This window comes from Dromiciops gliroides, chromosome 6 (genome assembly GCF_019393635.1).
Source record: "Dromiciops gliroides isolate mDroGli1 chromosome 6, mDroGli1.pri, whole genome shotgun sequence".
Lineage (NCBI taxonomy): Eukaryota > Metazoa > Chordata > Mammalia > Microbiotheria > Microbiotheriidae > Dromiciops > Dromiciops gliroides.
This window is the reverse complement of record NC_057866.1, coordinates 181,448,968-181,468,668: the sequence shown is the minus strand read 5'-3', so window position 1 is coordinate 181,468,668 and position 19,701 is coordinate 181,448,968. Positions and strand designations below refer to the sequence as shown.

Here is a 19,701-nt window from a genome sequence, read left to right as displayed (position 1 = left end):
AATAATGAGGTCCTATAGATCATTAAGTAGAGGAAAGCAGCCATATCACTCCCCCATTCAAAAAGTGTTCCTTGGCTCCCTGCTTCTCTGGAGTACAAACCCCTCATCCTTCACAATGGAGATTCCATACTACTCCAGATTTATTTCACATTATTTCATTTCATACATTCTACATTCCAACTAAACTGTCCTACTCTCCCTTCAGGTTCCATAGCTCTCTCTGTGCTGGCGGTCCACCACAGTACCTCCGAAGGTGGGTCCCAAGACCCCTTAGCTGCCATCAAGGCTTAGCTTCAGTGATGCTTTCTAGTCAGTATTTCTTGATCCATGCAGCTGTTAAGTCTCTCTCTCCTCAGATCATACTTTATTTCTTTAGTGTGCACTCTATTGTATGCCCCCAGTAAAATGTCAACTCTTTGAGAGCAGGGGCTGTTTTTTTGTCTTCTAACTCCAGTGTCCTACACAGAAGCTCACAACCAATAAATGTTTGTTTGCTTTTTAAACTGAATTGAATTCAGTGTTAATCCATCTGAAGATAAAACAAAGCTGGTCAGCCTGAGATTAAATTTAGATAGCTAAATAGACCTACACACAAAACGTCAACGTCTCCTTTCCATTTTTTAAAGAAACTACTGAACACAAGATGTGATTTTTTTTCTCTCCACATAATTTTTTTCTCCTGTAAAGAATTAATTGTTATTTGAGGGTTTTATGACCCCACTTTTTGGCTAGAATTTAAAAAAACCTCAGTGCACACACTGGTCTGGGGCTCTGCAAACTGCAAGGTGCTTCACCCACTGGTTGTAGCCGTGGCCATGGTGCTGGCACCTCACATCATCACCACTCGACAATGCCTACATGGGCCTGGCAAAATTATAATGATTGAAAGCCCAGTGAGGGCAGTCATGTGACTATCACAGCAGTCAGCCAATTGGCTGGGGGCTGTGTGTGGTCAGCCTGGGGTCTGCTGGGAAGAAGGGAGGTTTTTGTCATTCTAGCTTGAAGCTGGAAGGCAACAGGACACTGCTGTGTGTTCTCAGCTGATTCCTGGGCAGTGGTGTTGTTCAGGTTGTATGATTTCCCTTTCCCCATTTTATTTCCTTTCCCTTAATCCTACTGATACTGTTTGTTTTTTCTTTTTTTTAAGTTCGTTCTTGTTAAATAAATCCTACTGTTTTGAGGGAGGCTGTTGGTCTTCTTCCTTGCCCCAATATTGCAGTGAGCTACCTAGCTAACACTCCCCAATTAAAAATTGGTCCCTACACTCCCTAATAGGTGACTCTGACACATTATGCTACCTCTCACCCCCACCTGAACACCTAGAAAATAAATCACTAACCAAATTAGTCTTCAATTGACTTAAGTTAAAGATGGATGGTATGGGATATGGACTCTCCATTTTTGAGGATGAATATTAATACTCCAACATAAGGGGAACTATTGGAAGATAATAGTGTGATGGGCCCCAGAAGAGCCCAGATCCCCTACAAACACCTTAGTAACTCTCTAAGAATGCACCAGTTTTCCTTTAATTCTAGCAGCTTCTTGGTTTGTCCTTCATAATCTGTCTTGACTAAAGTCAGTGCCAGCTAAGTGTAAAACTGGGGCAACATTATTTTCAATTTTTTTTTGTTAAACTTTTCCTTCACACAGTGCAGGGATGAGAGAAATAGTTGCCTTCTTCATTTGTGAACTGGAAGGAATGAGTTGGTTTCCAAATACCTGGCTGCTCTCTTTAGTCAGTTAGCAAAGAAAACCACCCAGAAGTTCTTCCTACAAAGAAGACCACCAGAATTCTGCAGCTCTAAGAGACAAGCCTGGCTAGGACAAGGCATGCGATCAACAGAGAGCAGACAACAGGGCCAAAGTATGGTGTCCAGATAGCAATCAAGCAACCCCACAGGAGGCAGGATCAGACCACAGGTTAGGTGCACTACTATGTCCAGGCCACCACATGCCCAAGCCACAGCAAAAAGAAAGGCCAAAGCAGCTCCAGGGGTTTGGGATGAGGCCTGCTTTCAGTAAGCAACCACAACTGATTAAGGTCTGTCAGTCTCACTGCTAAGGATGGAATCAACTCCAGGTTTGGAACTGTGTAAGAAAAATGAGGAAAAATAAGGAGCTAAGGCCAAAACCTAAACTGAGCCATCAGAAAAGTGAACTAAGGGGCAGCTAGGTGGCACAGTGGATAAAGCACTGGCCTTGGATTCAGGAGGACCTGAGTTCAAATCCAGCCTCAGACACTTGACACTTAACTAGCTGTGTGACCTTGGGCAAGTCACAACCCTCATTGCCCTGCAAAAAAAAAAAAGAAAGAAAGAAAAAAAAAGAAAAGTGAACTAAAACCCAGGAACTCCTACCAAAAAAAATCATCTTAAAGAATGGAACCAGAGCTTGCTTAGTATTAGTATCCTTCTAAAAAGAATATTGTGTTACCCAAAGGAAACAAAGTCTATTTAGTTCTAAAAACGGAGAAAGGCTATGAGTGACAAATTTGACCCAAACTCTACAAAAGGAACAGAAATCAAGAGGGGAAAAAAAGCAGTCTGTGGAAAAATGAAAAAGTTAAATTGTAACATCACAAATCGAACAAAGATATAAAAATTACTATAGACGGACGCACCAATGCCATATCCTTCGTAGAGTTTCCACTCACGCTCCACCGTCTGTTTGATGACTGTTTCTCGAGAAAAGTGCCTCCTTCCCTGTCTGCCTTTGATGCTGTTCTGCAACTCAATCTGTTCCAGTTCACTGTTGAACCGATGTAAATAACTTTAAAAAAAAGAAAAGGATTGGAGCTGTGAAATTTCCATTATTCTGCAATAGAACTCATGCTCAGCATTCCTTGTCCAAGTCATGTTTAACCTGCTATGTTTATTTAATAGCTGACACTTAAATCACCACAGACAACTGAGCTTGGAATTAGAGGAACTAGGCTGGAGGCCAAGTTCTGCCAATAACTTCTTGTGACTCTGGGCAATTCACTTAACCTTTCAGGGCTTCTAATTCCACATTTTTGAACTGAGGGATTCACATTAAAATACCTCTAGGGTTTCTTCCAGACCTAACATTTTAGGAAGAGAAATAATCATAGCTCATGTACATAATGGCTTACAATTTTATAATGCACTTCACATATGTTAATTCATTTGATCTGCCTAGCAAGGAAGATAATAAAATTAGTATCCCACATTTCAGATAAGGACACTGAAGCTCAATAAAGTAGAATCACTTGATTCCAGTCACAAAAGCATTACAGTCACAGCATCCTGACTCAGACTCGGTTATTGAAAGCTATTAAGGAGGCCACAAGCAGCCAAGAATAAAGCATAAGTCTTCATTTGATCATTTACCTGATTTCACTGCTAGTTATCAGTTCACCAGATTTGTGAGCCATTTGAAGGAAGTACTTGAATCCATGGAAGCCCCAATGAGACCTCCCCAACTACAGAAAGAGAAGGCCAGGCAGAGAGTCCTGGAGAATACTTAGCAAAAGAGCCTGAGAAAGAGCAATCAGATGAGTAGGAGAACTAGAGAACCACCACTGAGAAAGCCAAGGGAGATTATGACAAGGAAGAAGGCAGGCCTCAACAGTACAAAAGCTCCAAGGAGAGGACTGAGGGAAATCTTGGCAGCCAAGAGATCATTAGTAGCCTCTGGAGTGGAGGTTCATGTTATCAGATGAGGAAAAAGAGGACAAGAAGATTCTTTCTAGGAGACAGGAGGGTCATGTGATGATTTGTTAAAGAAGAGGCGGACCTGTCTTTGTTTCTGGAGAGAGGCAACAGAGGGAGGGACTGAAGCAAAATCTAGAGGAAATGATGAAAGAAGCAGCTTCCTAAGGGAGAGAGCACAGGAAAGATCAAAGACTTAAGGAAAGTCTTCTCCTTTGGCAAGAAGGGCTGTATCTCTAAAAGAAAAGTAAAAAAATAGCAGTATGGGTAAATATGTATATGAGTTTTGAGATATGGTTTAGAGGAAACCTACCTTTTACTTTCTTAGTCAAATAGGAGGCAAAGACATCAACCTACAGAGGCTGATGGGGGAGATAATGTAGGTTTGAGGAGAGATGAGAAGGTTTGGTAAGACCACCAAGAGCAATGGAATCATCAAAGAAGAAAGATTTATAGGAGCAGCTAGGTGGTGCAGTGGATAAAGCACCGGCCCTGGTTTCAGGAGGACCTGAATTCAAATCCAGCCTCGGACACTTGACACTACTAGCTGTGTGACCCTGGGCAATTCACTTAACCCTCCAGTGCCGCCCCTTACCCCCCCCAAAAAATAAAAAGGTTTACCCTGCAACAGTCCTCCAGTATCATTTAGCAGTCCAGGAGTAAAGAAGGAAGACAAGGAAGACGGTAGGGGTAATAAAGAGCAAGAAGTGGTAGGGGTATGAATGGTGGCAGAACAAATGAGAGCTCTACGGAAGGACAATGCATAACTGAACCGGTCGAGATTGCCAACAGAGAAAAGAGAGGTCCAACTAGGGGCATGTGGGAACACATGGGAAGAAAATGGGAGGCTAGGGAGGAAGAAAGGGAGGGAAAAGAGAGTCACTGAAGCATTCTTAAATGAATGGAGTAGAAGGAAGGCCAGAAAGCATTACAAATAAGCAGGACAACTTTGCTGAATTTATTTACTTTAAATTTATTTTAACAGAAAAAATTTTAAAGGAAATATCAAGTCATATCTAATGGAGATCTGGAGTTTCACCTACAATACTCTTAATATGCTATTATGCACACTGAAATACCAATTTTAGTGTCTGTTAAGTTCAGAATAAAAAAACTTTTTTTTTTAAAGAATAGGTTTCAGTAGAAGGAGGGATAGAAGGGAAGAAAGCTATACTTGAGGGAACTTCACCATGGAGGTGGGAGAATTATGTGTGGACATTCTCTGTGGGCAGCAGAGGCAATTGTGCAGCTTTAGTTCATAGAAGCTAAATCTCATGAACTGGGAGGTCAAAGAGCTGGAAGAAACCATGTATACTGAAGTCTCCAAGCTTGAGGACGAGGCATGAGTGGCAGACCAAGACAATAGCTCAAACCATTTCAGAACAGAGAGATAACCTGGAAAACTAGAAGATCACAGCAAAAAAGATATAGACTGAATAACATAGACAAGAGTGAACCTCACTGGAGGAAGGCTTGCAGAATGATGCTGTCAGAGGAAGGGTCTGGCAGTGACACTGGAGAACAAGGATAAGGCCAATGTCTTTGGCTCCTTATGTCCAAGATACAAGAAATAATCAGAACCAGAGAGAGTGATTAGGGTTACAGTGTCTTCCAAAGAGAGACAGATTTCCATAATCACAAAATTAAAAAATGTGGGGAGGGGGGCTGCTAGGTGGCACAGTGGATAGAGCACCAGCCCTGGATTCAGGAGGACCTGAATTCAAATCCAGCCTCAGACACTTGATAGTTACTAGCTGTGGGACCCTGGGCAAGTCCCTTAATCCTCATTGCCTTGGGGGGGAAAAAAGATCTAAGATGAAAGTTTGTTAATGATCAAGTAATATTGCAGAATTAGAGGTATCAAATCACAGGGTCCACAATTCACCCAAGGGCTGTTTAAGCAGATTAAAATGTAACTGGGAAATAATTACAAAATAATTAAAAATACAATAAAACAGATAACATTACATTTAAAACCAAGTTAATATGAGGCCCTCAGGGATCCACATGTACACATTAGTGGACCTCTTTTTTATTTGTGTTGAAGCTGCTGTTCTAGAGAGCACAATATACAGGAGAGGGCAAAGAAGGAAAGGAAGTGCATGAAAAGACTGAGCTGGGTGGAAAAAAAAAAAACAAGGGGAAAGGTAGTAGAGGACAAAAGACTTTTGCCTCAGGAAATGATAATTCAGTCACTGACATGAGAGAGCAGGCAGAACTAATTTTTTAGGAAGTGATTAGGATCACTTTATCCTTGATCCTTCCAAGCTCCGACGATGACTGAAGGAAGCATTGACATGGTTGTTCCCTCTACAAATAAGGAAACTGGAAGAGTGAGCAGTGGGGGAGGGACAGAGAGTTGAGGCCAAGAACTGGACTCAGAAATGGTACCAGCTCAGTAGTTATATCCCAAGACATGCAGGAGATAGGGCCCTCCCAAAAGACACCACACTCCTGAAACATGCATCTGACTCCATGTTAGGCCTAGTGTATTAGTCCTCCTGGGAATCAGTCTGATTACATTTTTTTGCTTATGGTCCCAATCTTTCTGGCTCCTTGCATGGAATCTGAGACCTGGCCACAGGGTAGCAAGAGGTCCCACTCTTTCTAGTGATGGTGTCTGTGGCCTTTCTGGTAAGCACTAGGGTTTCCCTTGAGTTTCCATGCAAGTAAAGTTCTCCAGTGGCAGAGACCGTTTCTTCTCCTTATATTGTTGATGGAAGGTAGGGCAGTAAGTAATAAATATAGAAATGGTTTCAGCTTCTAAAATATTTTAAGGTTCCCTTTCTGCCCTCTCTACTCAATGATATACCCAGTTCTTACCTTTCTATTAGTTCACAAGCATCTTTCTTTGAATACTCTCTTTTGTTGGGATCAAGGTGACTTTGAAACCATAGCAGTTTCTCACCTACAAAGAAAAGTGATCAATTATTGAAACAATACCAGCCAAACAATTATTAGTTTTTCAAATAAGCTATTAAAAACCCCAGTATTAAAAAAGTTTAACATTACATTAAATACACGTTAGAGTTAAATATGTCTCATTGAAGACTAAAGGAATTAATTTTTCAAAAATAACTGTCATATATTTCTTATCTGATAGGGAGGCAAAGAACATGTAGAAAAGTTAAAAGTAGTTGAAAGAAGAAGTTAGAGAGGCCAAAACATGATCTTAATATATCTGTGTATGATTTGTAGTCAACACCAAATGCGTGATACACAGCATATAGTGCTCCATCTGAGCAACACATCAAAGCAACACCACTGATTTCTGGTTTAAGGATGAATGCAACAGGACTAACTTGGACAGTGTGGCCTTGGCAGGTGGCAGGGACAGATCAAGGGTCCGTGTCTACATCAGTATCAGCACATAGTAGACTTATGTTGGCTTCTCAGAGGGACCCAGTCAAATAAGATCTTCCTGTGCCCCACCTTTCAAACTAAAACTGACCAGAAGGCAAACTATGGGAGACAGCTGGAATGTTTTAGATCCTGAAGCAGAATGGAGATATAATGATGGATCATCTCTTTCTTCCGAGTGTATCTGGATACCAAGGGTCATTCTGTTTCACTGACAGACTGGTTTATATGACCAGAAATGAATGAATGAAGCATTAAGTGTTTACTACGTGCCAAGCACTGGACACACAAACAGAAAATTAAAGACAGTCCTTCCTGTGCAGGAGCTCACATTCTAATAAGGCAGACAACACATATGGAAGGTTTCAGCTGCGAGTCGAATGGAAAAAACCCATAGTCCTTAGACAGTAGCAGCAAAGTAAATGTCATTGACTCTTCTTTAACATCATTTCCACTGATGAAATCCTATCAGCTCCTGCTGTTGAACCATTAACAGTACCCAGGACTTTGGTGGCAGAAGCTTTCTTTTCTGAGTCTTTAGGAATTGTGGATCAGTGACTGAAGGAGCAGTTGCCAGGCTGCATCTATACAGGAGATGCTTCCCAAGATGGTGACTGAGGGCCCTGGGTTGGAAGCACTGCCATTCCTTAGGCTTCTTGAGCTCAGGGGTCCTGGCTGCTTCCATGAGAATAGGAAAGATGCTGATCCAGGTGGCAGTGGTCGTCTGATTTGCCTTCCCTGCTTGTGATAATTAGTTGGCAGCTGTTGGATGATAGCTCTGAGAGCTGGGCTGGACCTAAGACCAGTGGTTTGGGAGGTATGGCTGCTCTCAGGTCTCCTCTGCTTATTTAACTATTAGTGGCAGTTGATCAGCACCTGTCATTGATGGTGATGAAATATGGCCACTGGGATGCAGCTTTCTCAGTCCCAGAAAAAAAAAATCAACCCAGCTGACCAAGACTATAAAAAGTTAAAAGGAAAAACTCTCCCATATTAAGTGTTGACTGATGCCTGTGACTGCCCATATATATCTCAACAATCTTGGACAGAAGCTATGCTGGAGCAACTTCAAAGGCAGCAGAGCCCTGTTATCCAAAACTATGCTGGATGAGGTCAGCTATGAAGACATACTCCCCATTACAACCAATGGCAAGGCTCCCATGGCCTATGTGAATGGTTTTTCCTAGAGGAACAAATAAAAAATCCACCCTTCATGGCTCAGGAGATGCTTCATGTTTGACAGAAGAATTATCCCTGACTAGAGCCAATAGTTTGCTGAGAACATGGTTATCATGGATATCGCCTTTTGCAGATAGAAGGGAGACCCCAAATTCTCACATCAATTGATGGTACCATTATTTCCATGTGAAAAACCTCAGCAATGATCAGTTGTCACCCAGTCACTTCAGTTGCATCCGACTCTTTGTGACTCCATTTGGAGTTTTCTTAGCAAAGGTACTAGAATGGTTTGCCATTTCCTCTTCCAGCTCATTTTGTTGTTTTTGTTGTTGTTCAGTCATATTTAACTCTTCTTGACCCCATTTGGGGTTTTGTTGACAAAGCCACTGGAATGGTTTGCCATTTCTTCCTCTAGCTCATTTTACAGATGAGGAAACTGAGGCAAACAGTGAAACAACTAGCCCAGGGCCACACACCGAGGCTTTGAACTCTGATTGCTCAGAACACTGAGAATTTGAACCTGGGTCTTCCTGACTCCAGGCCCGCCACTTTCTCCACTGTGCCACCTAGCTGCCCTTCCACAACAAATGATGGGTCATGACTGTAGAAACAGCAATGGAGGATTTTCAGCTTCAGGCACCATAAAGACAACACAGGGCTGAGAAGGGTTGGGCAAGAATTCTATATGACCCAAAGAGCCACTGGCTTCCCAGGACAGTACAGTGTCAGGTCTCTGCAAGCCTCAAGTGGACACACATGAGGTATGTTCTGCTTTGAGAGACCTCAGGGTTCTCACTGATATGCAGATTGCTCCCTTCTCCCTGGAAAGTAATAAAGATAAGACGCCACCTTGGCCTTCAATGGTAAGGCAGACCTAGACTTGTTCCACCTGAAGAGCTACTTTCCACCTCACAAGTGCTGTGAACATTGGTCTCTTCTTTCATGCTCCACAGGCCTGCAGTAAGTTTGTGTCTCTAATAATTGGTTCTCCAATTAGTTTCTCTAAAAACACACTCCAAACTCTTCCAAAAGTAGCTTTCCCTGCCCTGTTCACTTCCTATGTGTCTCCCCAAGAAGGAAGTCTGGCCACCAGAGGAAGCAGGAGAGAGAACCCCTATGAGGATATAGGACGTTTGGTCAATAAATGCACTCAGACTTGGGAAGGGGAGAGCAGAGAGGAAATCTGACAATCGGGCCGTGGTTGTAGTTCTCTGTACACCTAGGATATTCTTAGATCCTGATCATACGTGAAGCAAAGATTCTCCCCCAGCTGACCAATGACCTTCTTGTTCTATTTACACTGAATGGATCCACACACACAGAGCTCTCTTCAATCTCATGTAAACAAAAGTTTCTATTCATGTTTCACAATCGCCTCTATATCTTATTTGGTTAAGAATTCTCCCCCTGCTGTGAAGAGAACCTGAGATAGTCCTCTTCTAATTTTATTATGGCACGACCTTTCATCATCTTTGCAACAAATATCTCTGATGAGGGTCTTATAATCAAGACGGGAATTAAATAATTGTCAAAATAAAAATCGTACATTATTAATAATTATGAGAGACTAAGGAGAGAAATACAAACCAAAACCACTCTGAAACTTCACCTCACCCTGGTAAATTCGGAAAAACTGGGCACTTTCATTCACCTCCCAGATTCTCTGGCCTCCTGAAAGTATTATCTAAAGCCTCATCTTCCACAAGAAGTCTTTCCCAGTTCTTTTTAATCTTAACACCTTTCCTCTGAGGTGACTTCTGACACACCCTGTACGCATCCTATTTCTACATAGTTGCTTATAAGTGGTCTCCTGTTCTCCCCCCACTCACCTCCCCCCCCCCCCACACACACACACTTCCCTTTAGACTCTGAGCTATCTGAGAACAGGGACTGTTCCTACTTTTTGCCTTTCTTTGGGTCCCCAGCACTTAGCACTGTGGCTGTCACACAGTAAGTGCTTAATAAATCCTAGCTAACCGTGATCCAGAACACCTCCCACTGGACATAGAAAGATCACAAAGGATGTCAAAGACAGAACGAATGGCCTCATATATCCCAAAATATTAACAGCAGCACATTTTATGAGGCAGCCAGATAGCATAGTGGATAGAACCCTGAGCCTGGTTCAAATATAGGTTCAGTCACTTACTAGCTCTGTGACCCTGAGCAATCACTTCCTCTCTCCCTGCTTCAGTTTCCTCAACCATAAAATGGGGATGATAATAGCACCTACCTCACAGGATTGTTGTAAAGAGGAAATGAGATAATATTTTTACAGTACTTAAAATAGAAGCTGGCATATTTAACAAATGATGTTTAATAAATATGCATGCCTTGGAATATTTAATAAATGGTATTTATCCCCAACCCCCTCAAAAAACAAACAAAAAAGAACTGAAAACAAAAGTAGATGCCTATTGACAGGGAAATGGCTAAACAAACTGAAGGACATAAATACAGAACATGAGAGTAAGAAACAATTCAAATTAAGAATATTGTAGAAAAACATGCAATGTGAAGTAAGCAGAATCACAAAGCAACATACACAATGATTGCAACAACGTAAATAAATGAATAACACCTTCCCACCCCCAAAAGAAACTAATGTCATATAATTATAATGATCAATTTTGGCCCCCAAAAAAGAGAATGGGTCTCTCTCCCTTCTTCAGAGATGGGGCAACATGGATATGGAACAGGGCATATACTGTTACTTGGTGCATATGTTGGTTGGTTGGTTTGATGAACTGCCTTTTTTGTCCCTCTTTCTTTTTTATTCTTTGTTAAACAGACTGGCTCAACAGATTGGAAATAAAGATCAGCTTAGCCATTTCATATCTCTCAGAGGTTTCTAAAGGTGCCATCATGGTACCTATATAATGAAATCATGTCAATTTACAAATAAAAACAATTTTAGCAGAACAAAGCTAAAAATTGTTTAATAAGATTTCATTTAAAAGAGTTAGCAAGCAGTTCACTTTGATAAAGTGTTATTCTAAAATGTAAACTGTAAGGAAGGTACATTTGTAATTTCCATAATTTGTAAATTATCTCTAAATTTAGTCTGAACAGTAAATAAAGCAATCCACTTACCTACAATGTTCAGACGCAAAGCCTTTTCATTCTTCAACCTCAGAATTAAAAAAAAAAAAAGCATTATAAAATCTCCAAGCAATTTTTAAAAATCAATTAAGAGCAACTAGTATAAAAATTGCTCAAAGGGGGTCCCCTTTCAAAGCTCATTTTTTATAGAAGATTAGATTAGTTATATTCAACCACATCACCACTTATAGCATTCATTTCCTGTATTTCAAATCACTGAACCATGAAGTCTTATTACTTGCTTCTTAGATCCTTGACATTTAAATGAAACCTACAGGAATAAAATTGTTAGGAGTGAAGCTACTCCAATGGATTAAGACACAAGTTAATTATCTCATGACAAAATAGGCACAGTTAATGTGTATTTTGGAAATGTAGAGTATTTAATTGATGATGCTAACTAGTATTCAATTCAACAAACATTTATTAAGCACCTAATATATGAAAGGATCTGTGCAAAGTGTTGGAGATACAAATGACTAAAATAATATATGCCATCCAAGAGTTTATATCACATTGCAGGGAACAGAGCATATATAACTCAAAAACAAGGTGGAATATTACGGAAGACAAAGTGAGATGCTGACAAAGGGCTCAAGGAGCATGTGAGAATGGATGTTTATTTTGGGGGGAAGGAGGAGTAGAATGGAATCAGAAAAAAGAGAGATGATACCCAAGGTGAGCCTAGATAAAAAAGCTACAAGATTCTGATAGTTCAAGAAGATAAATGGGTGCTTAGCAGGCTGCTGGGAAGGCCTGTTACTGAAGGCAAGAACTGGCAAATCGAATTCAAGAACTGTCAGGAACCTAGTCTGGTTAAAAGATAGGGTAAACAATGATAATACTGCTTAAGAGAGCTGGAGGTAGGTCACAGGCTGTCAAGTATTTTACACATCAAGCTAAAAAGTTTCTATTTTATCTTAGAGGTGAGTAGAGATTATAGTGCGAGTAGAATGGTATGTGATAGTGAGTAGCTCCGATATTCCTTCCAACCAAAATCCATGGTTCTATGGGAAAAAACAGTTAGAAGATAGAGATGCCCCAAGTTCATAATCAAAGAGAAGAATTCCAGAATTCAAAATCCTGGAGGTACAACAGGTTGTGGGAGACCAAGCTTTAAAGGGTGGGCAAGGATAGAATGGCAATCATTAGAACTGAAAAGGTTTCATGAACTGGGAAGATGAGGTATTTGTCGGAACAGTAATATGAAAATTAAGTCTCCAAGTATAAAGTCACAGGTTGAGAAGTATGTGAGTCAGCACTAAACTTATAAGAGCAGGTCAGTGGATGGTGGCAATCAAGGGTGAGCTATTCACACAGTGTACACTTGAGAGAATGGCTAAGGTACTGCCACAAAGGTAGGGTCTCAAAATGGAGTGAGAGAAAGAGTATGCCAAAACCTTCTTTCTGGCCCCAGCAGGAGAGAAGATTTGAGAGAAAGAAGTTCTGGAACTGGGGAGGGTGACAAGAGATGAAATGTCTTCAGGAAGAAACTAGGTTTTAGACAGAATGATAAGCTAGGTGGAGCATGAATAACAGGTATATTATAGAAGTTTTCACATCCTGACACAATGAAGTAGTCATAACGACCTAGTGTGCTATTGCCATTTAAAATTTTTAATCAACTTATATGAATGTTAATTCAAAATATGTTGTCATTTTTCAGTCAAGTCATTCTTTGTGAACCCATTTGGGGTTTTCTTGGCCAAGATATTAGAGTAGTTTGCCATTTCCTTGTCTAGCCAGCTCATTTTACAGATGAGGAACTGAGGCAAACATGGTAAAGTGACTTGCTCAGGGTCACACAGCTAGTAAGTATTTGAGGCCAAATTTGAACTTATGAAGATGAGTCTTCCTGACTTCAGAACTGGCATTATCCACTGCACCACCTTACTGCCCACTTAAAATATGGGTATTCCCCATATGGCGCTCACTCTTTTGGAAAGGTAACAGCAAAAATTGTAGAGAACTACAAAAAAATATGTAAAGAAAAAGTAGCTCAAGTAGGTAAATTTCCTAATTGTGGCTACTCCAAACATTAAAACCAAAAACAATGGGAATATTCAATGAATGATCAACCCAGCAAAGTTAGCTTCAGAACACACACACACACACACACACACACACACACACACACACACACACACTCTGATACGAGGTTGTCAGCTCATCCTGCAAAATCATGTCACAATCTAAATAGATACACCAATAATTCTAGTAATTGAAAATGCCTTAATAAGTAATTTTAAAGCACAAATGTTTTAAAATACAGTTTTAAATGCAGGGGTAAACCAACATGCTTCTCAAAATACAAAAAGGGTCTCTAAATTTTTAATCATTATGTTCACTTTTTCTCTTGCTTTCTACATTGTTTTTTTCCCCCACAATGAGTCATCCTCACCTGGTGTCTAGAGTTCTTTGCTATGTGCCCTGCATGACAAGCAAGAGATGACAGTGCATGGCAACAAGATGTTGCCATGGTGAGGATGTCAAAGAAATGAAGTCAAAATTAAACAGTACGTTATAGTCTCTTTCTTGCTGCTTATAAATATTGCGTAGTTGGGGTAAATTAACCTAAAATACCTTATTATTTTCCCTTAATTTTGGCAAAAGCAGAATGAGTGCAGTTCTACTTAAATTCAAGATTATTTAATGTATTTACATCTTTTAAGAATACATACGCAATTTCTTTTATGTCTCAGCATTGCTAGTCTCTAGTAAGAGCATTCTATATAGCCATAGCTCAAAAAAACATGTGCAGTGGTACATAAAAAGTCTTATTTGTCCCCTAACATGGTGATAGACTAATGCATCTTTAAAATTATTGAAGGAAAGGTCATGGAAATGACAAACACCCCTAGAGCTACTACAGGGAGCCAGGGTTCAACAACTGCGGGGTAGGAGGTAGAGGGTGGGGGGAATAGATGTCCTCTTAGGGATCCTTCCAGAATTTTTGACATTCAAGCTGTATTTGTTCAAATGAACCACCCTACTTCTGCTAGCTACAAAGGAAGTCATCAGTTACTGTTTACCCAAGAATTCTACGCTGTCTGAAGTTGTTTCTGTGTGTCCTTCGGGTAGGCCTTTTGCCATTTTATCTTGCTTTGATATCCTGTCATCATCCAATCTGCATCATCTCAGCAGATGAAAGTCTTTAAACTAAGCATGATGTTCTCATTGCAGGCAGAATGTCTTAGAAATTCACTAGAACACTGTTCTGTCATTTAATATTTTAAATCTTTTTATCTTTTGTTTCTACATCACTTATTTTTTCTACCTGTCCTCCCCTTAATCTCTCCCAAAGAGCCATTCTTTAAAATAAAGGGGGTGGGGGGGGGAGGGAAAAAAAGTCAGCAAAACATCAAAAGAGTCTGATGTTGCATGCCATATTCTATGTCCATGGTTCTACCACTTCTGCAAAAGCAGGTGAATATATTCTTCTATTACTTGGTCATTATTGTTTTATAGCATTCAGTTTTGTTTAATTGTTGCTATTTTTTTCCCAATTTACATTGCTACACAGTTTCTCTGGTTTTGCTTACCTCACTTTGCATCAGTTCATATAAGTCTTTCCATGGTTTCTCTAGTCATAATTTCTGACAGTATAGTCATACTTGACTGTATTTGTGTACCATAATTTATTTAACCATCCCTCAAGTGACAGCCATCTATTTTGTTTCCAGTTCTTTCTACTATTTTGGTGTACATGGGTCCTCTCTTCTTTCCACTGACTTCACTGGACTATATACCTAACAGTTCATAATGTATAGCCATTTTAATCACAGTTCATAATGTATAGCCATTTTAATCACTCTTCGCACAATTCCAATAGATTTCCAGAATGGCTGGATGAATTCACAGTTCTACCAATAAACACTAACATGACCTGTGTAAACATGGTTTACAGTAACAGATAAAGTTGCATATTATGAATAACAGTATTAATATGGCACTTTTTGAGGTTTGCAAATCATTTACAAGCTTTTTCTTTTGATCCATACACAAGCCCTAAGATATTTTATTATTATCACCACATTATAGATGAGAAAACTAAGTCAGATAAGCCAACCACAATCCTAAATAAGTCTCACATGTTAATTAAATCAACCAATATGCATTTAATAAACAGCTATAATTTGCCAAGATTATGCTAGGGATACAAAAATAAAGTCACTGCCCTGAGGAATTTACATTTTATCAAGGGAGACATGTACATAAATAAATATGTGCAAGAAAAATACAAAATAACTTTGAAAGGAAAAGCACTAACAGGTAAGTGAATCAGGAAAGGTTTAATAAAGGAGCTGGCATTTCAGCTGTGTTTTGAAGGAAATAAAGAATTTCTAAGAGGCAGAAATAAGGCAAGAATTCGTTCCAGCATGTGGAACAGCCTGTGTTTAGAGCCTAAATTTACCTTTTCCCTAAAAATCTAGTAATTTTATCAATGGAACTAACCAAAAGCACAACATTAATCTGTTCAGGGTTTTACTTAAGTGGCAGAATATAGTCAACGCATTCCTTAATGCAAAATTAAACATAACATCATTCTTTTTAATTTTTATTTACTTTATTTTTAATTTGTGGAATAAAACAAGCATTTCCATATTTTTAATTTGTAGAATAAAACAAGCATTTCAATAACAAGTATTATTTTAAAAAATGATTGCATGTGAAACTGCAAATATAGTTATCATGTAAGTTCCTTTTGGTTCCTTCACCCACCACCGCCCTAGAGATGGCTACCATTAGCCACAAATATGTTTGTGTGTTATGTATGTATGTATGCATGTATGTGTGTAAAAGCATTCTGTATATGCTTCTATCAGTTCTTTCTCCGGATGCAGATAGGATTTTCCTTCCTATGTCTTTTGTAGTTAATTTGGGTATTTATGATAGTCAAAATGAGTCACTCAAAGTTCTTAAAACAATGGTTCTGCTCATTTCACTCTTAATTATTTCCAAGACCTTCGAATTCACCATTTCTTACAGCATAGCAACATTCCATCACAATCACATACCACAACTTCTTCAGTCATTCCTCAGCTAATGAACATATCCACAATTTCTAGTTCTTTGCCACTACAAAAAGAGCTGCCATAAACATCTGAGACTATGTGGGTTCTTTTCTTTTTCCCCTAACCATGTTTGGAAATAGGCCTACTAGTGATAACATCATCCTTCTTCACACTTACTATTTCCATAGTGAAATGTCTGAGGTTTTTTACAAAATCTCCAAAATCACCAACTCAAGAAAATATTATTTGAAAACATAGTCCAGTACTTGAATACAGGACTTTTATGATATCCTCAAGCAATCATTAACTTCAAGAAAAAGGGAAAATAAGAAGTGTGTCTGTTTGGGGGGGGGGGGGAATCTTACTATGCTCAGGTCCATGGCTAGAAAGAATGTAATTAAAGATATTATGAACTAGCTATTAGTACAAATGGCTTTCCCACAAAGGACATATCACAGAAGTATCAGTTATCAAAAACCACCTCCATATTGTAAAATTGTGGCCCTAGAAGTCACTATTAAAGTATCACTATTCTGATGACATTCTCATGTTGATATCCATTCCTCTCCATTGCCTACAAAATAAAATACAAATCTTTTAATATGACCTTCAAGACTCTACTAGGATATGATCCAACCTAACAAACATTATCTCCCATTATACCATAATACATCTTCCACTAGTCAACCCATAAAATCTGCCCTCATCACCTCACACACGGAACACTGCAAAAGTCTGCTAGTTGGTCTGCCTACCATAAATCTTTCTACATTCAAGTCTACCCTCCACTAAGAGGCCAAAATGATCTTCCAAAAGCACAGGTTGGACCATATGATTGCCCTCCCCACACCCACTTTAATAAAGTCCAGGAGCTCCCTCTCAAATACAGGATCACAGGATCAATCATAGAATTCTCTGTTTGGCAAAGTCCTCTATAACCTATCTTCCCCCATATTTCCATTCTTCTTGCCCTTTATGTGCCCCACCCTGGCCCTCCAACACCCATCGTCTAATATTCTGAAGTCCAGGGACACTGGCTTCCTTGCTGGTCAGATGCAAATATTGGGCTGCCACTGAAGGACTGCCAGTGAATATTCTCCATCCTCACCTCTACCTCCTGCTTCCATGGCTTCCTCCAAATCCCAGCTTAAAAAAGTCCCACCTTCTATGGGAAGACTTGAACTTCAGTGTCTTTCCTCTGTTAATGCTAATTATCCTATACGTAGCAATGTGCAGGTTGTGCCCCCATAACCCTCCACTTAGATTGTGAGCTCCCTGAATACGGCAACTGTCTTTAATCTTTCTTTGTATCTCCAGAACTTAGCACAGTGCCTGATACATAGTAAGTACTTTTTTTTTTTTTTGCGGGGCAATGGGGGTTAAGTGACTTGCCCAGGGTCACACAGCTAGTAAGTGTCTGAGGCTGGATTTGAACTCAGGTACTCCTGAATCCAGGGCCGGTGCTTTATCCACTGTGCCACCTGGCCGCCCCCAATAGTAAGTACTTTTAAAAAAAAAAAAAAGGTAAGTTTTTAATGATGCCTTTTTCTACATCATAATAAATTTATCCAGTATCCCTCTCTCTGCACCAGACAGTCATTCCATATAACAAATAGTATTTTATTTAAAAAACAAAACCAAAAGAAGAAGGGGGGAAATCAGTACAACCTATTGCTAATATGGATATATCGATCACCTGGATTTGATGGAGGTGCCTTATTATCCAAAAGTATTTTTCATGAAACCCTGGGTTAATAGGAGCAAAATGTCCTTCAACTGAACTCAGATAGCTAGGTGATAAAAGTCCCTACATGGTAACTTCTTTGCCCTAAGGACAGCAAGTCCCTATCTTATGGGGATATCTCAGTGTCTTCATCCTTGCCAAACTCTTTTTGGGAATCCTGTAATCTTATCATGATGCCTCTGTTACATCCATTCTTGTTATACTATTTGCTTTTGGGTTGATCTGCAACTGACAACACCCTGTAACCCATGGACAAAAAACAAACAAAAAAACCTTATATATGCTCAGAAAAAGGGAGTCCCGAGCTCCTTTCTTAGAGGGAGTCTCCTGCATAATCATATTATATTTCTTCTTGGGACAAAATTAAATTGGTATTATATTTTTTCTGTCTCTGATCTAGTTTTTAGTAATGTTCTCAGATCTGGTTTTGTTAGGAGATTTATGTTTTCTCTGATCTGGGTCTTTGTAGGAAGACAGGTATGGAAACAAATTGTAGGAGATATTATAAGATATTATAACTTATCTGATCTGTTTATTAATTTTGTAGCAGAGATTAAAGATTAATTTCTCTAATCTGTTTGTAGGAGACAGGCAGCATAAACTATATATATTTTAATATTCAACAAATCTGAAAATAAGTACAATGTGCAATACCTGTGGACCTCCCTCCTTTGCAAAGGAGTAGGTTAGGGATAGCCTCGTATTTTTTTTTTTCTTTTGGTTCATGCTAGATCTTTATAATTTCGCAACACTCACTTTTGATTTTGTTGTGTGGCTCTTTCCATTTACATTGTTGTGGTCATAGAGACAGGCACTTAATAAATGTTTCTTGACGGACCATAACTTAAAATTTTTGTACCTCTGAAATACCCTTTCCATTGACCTTTACCTATCAAAATCTTATCCACACTTCAAGGTTTAACTAAAAAGCCGTTTTTTTTTTCCTATCTAGCATCCTTTAAAACCCTAGCTGAAATAATGTGCATGTACTTTTACAAGTTGCTTTATACTGCACTTTGTTCCCTTTGAACCATCACCCTCACTAAACTGCAAGCTTTTTGAGAGTTGGAACCAGTCATGTTCATCTTGAATTTCCTACAGTGGGCAGCACAAAGTAAATGTTCAAATTTCTTGAAGGCAAGAATGCATCATTCCTCACTTTTTTATTTTCAGTATCGAGACCAGTGAACTATAACAGGTTATTAAAAAAATGTTTCTTATATGAATTAAGATGCTACTGTGACTTGTTCTATTGTATGAATTGTAATAATGCATCCACAGTCCAACAATGGATGAAAAAGTGCTACATTTAAGGTCTAGTTTTACATTATATACAGAAGTTTTAAAAAAAAGGCATCAACTATCTCTAGCTAGTCTATTCATGTTAATTGGTACTAAGTACAGATACCAAGTAAATAAGGATTTGTGTTTTAATAGACATTTTTCCCACTATCATTTGTGTAACTTTGGACAGATTTCTCAACTTCATCTATAAAATAAGGGAACTAAAAGCATATTTTAAGTACAAAATTGACTACACAGTACAAATTAAGCCCAACTAAAAAACCTTACTGTCAATTCCAGAGCAAAGAATATTTGATCTTTTCACTTAAAATAACTTGATAGA

At 39.2% G+C, this 19,701-nt stretch overlaps 1 protein-coding gene across 2 annotated transcripts in view; it reads right to left on the bottom strand.

The window, feature by feature from the left end:
- Positions 1 to 19,701, bottom strand: part of TMA16 (translation machinery associated 16 homolog) — a 63,889-nt gene that overhangs the window by 18,587 nt on the left and 25,601 nt on the right. For both annotated transcript variants that reach the window (XM_043969740.1, XM_043969741.1), the window contains 3 exons: positions 11,307 to 11,344; positions 6,498 to 6,582; positions 2,624 to 2,772 (listed from right to left, as the gene is read on the bottom strand). In XM_043969740.1, the coding sequence (XP_043825675.1) occupies positions 2,624 to 2,772; positions 6,498 to 6,582; positions 11,307 to 11,344 (272 nt within the window). The remainder of the gene's footprint in view (positions 1 to 2,623; positions 2,773 to 6,497; positions 6,583 to 11,306; positions 11,345 to 19,701) is intronic.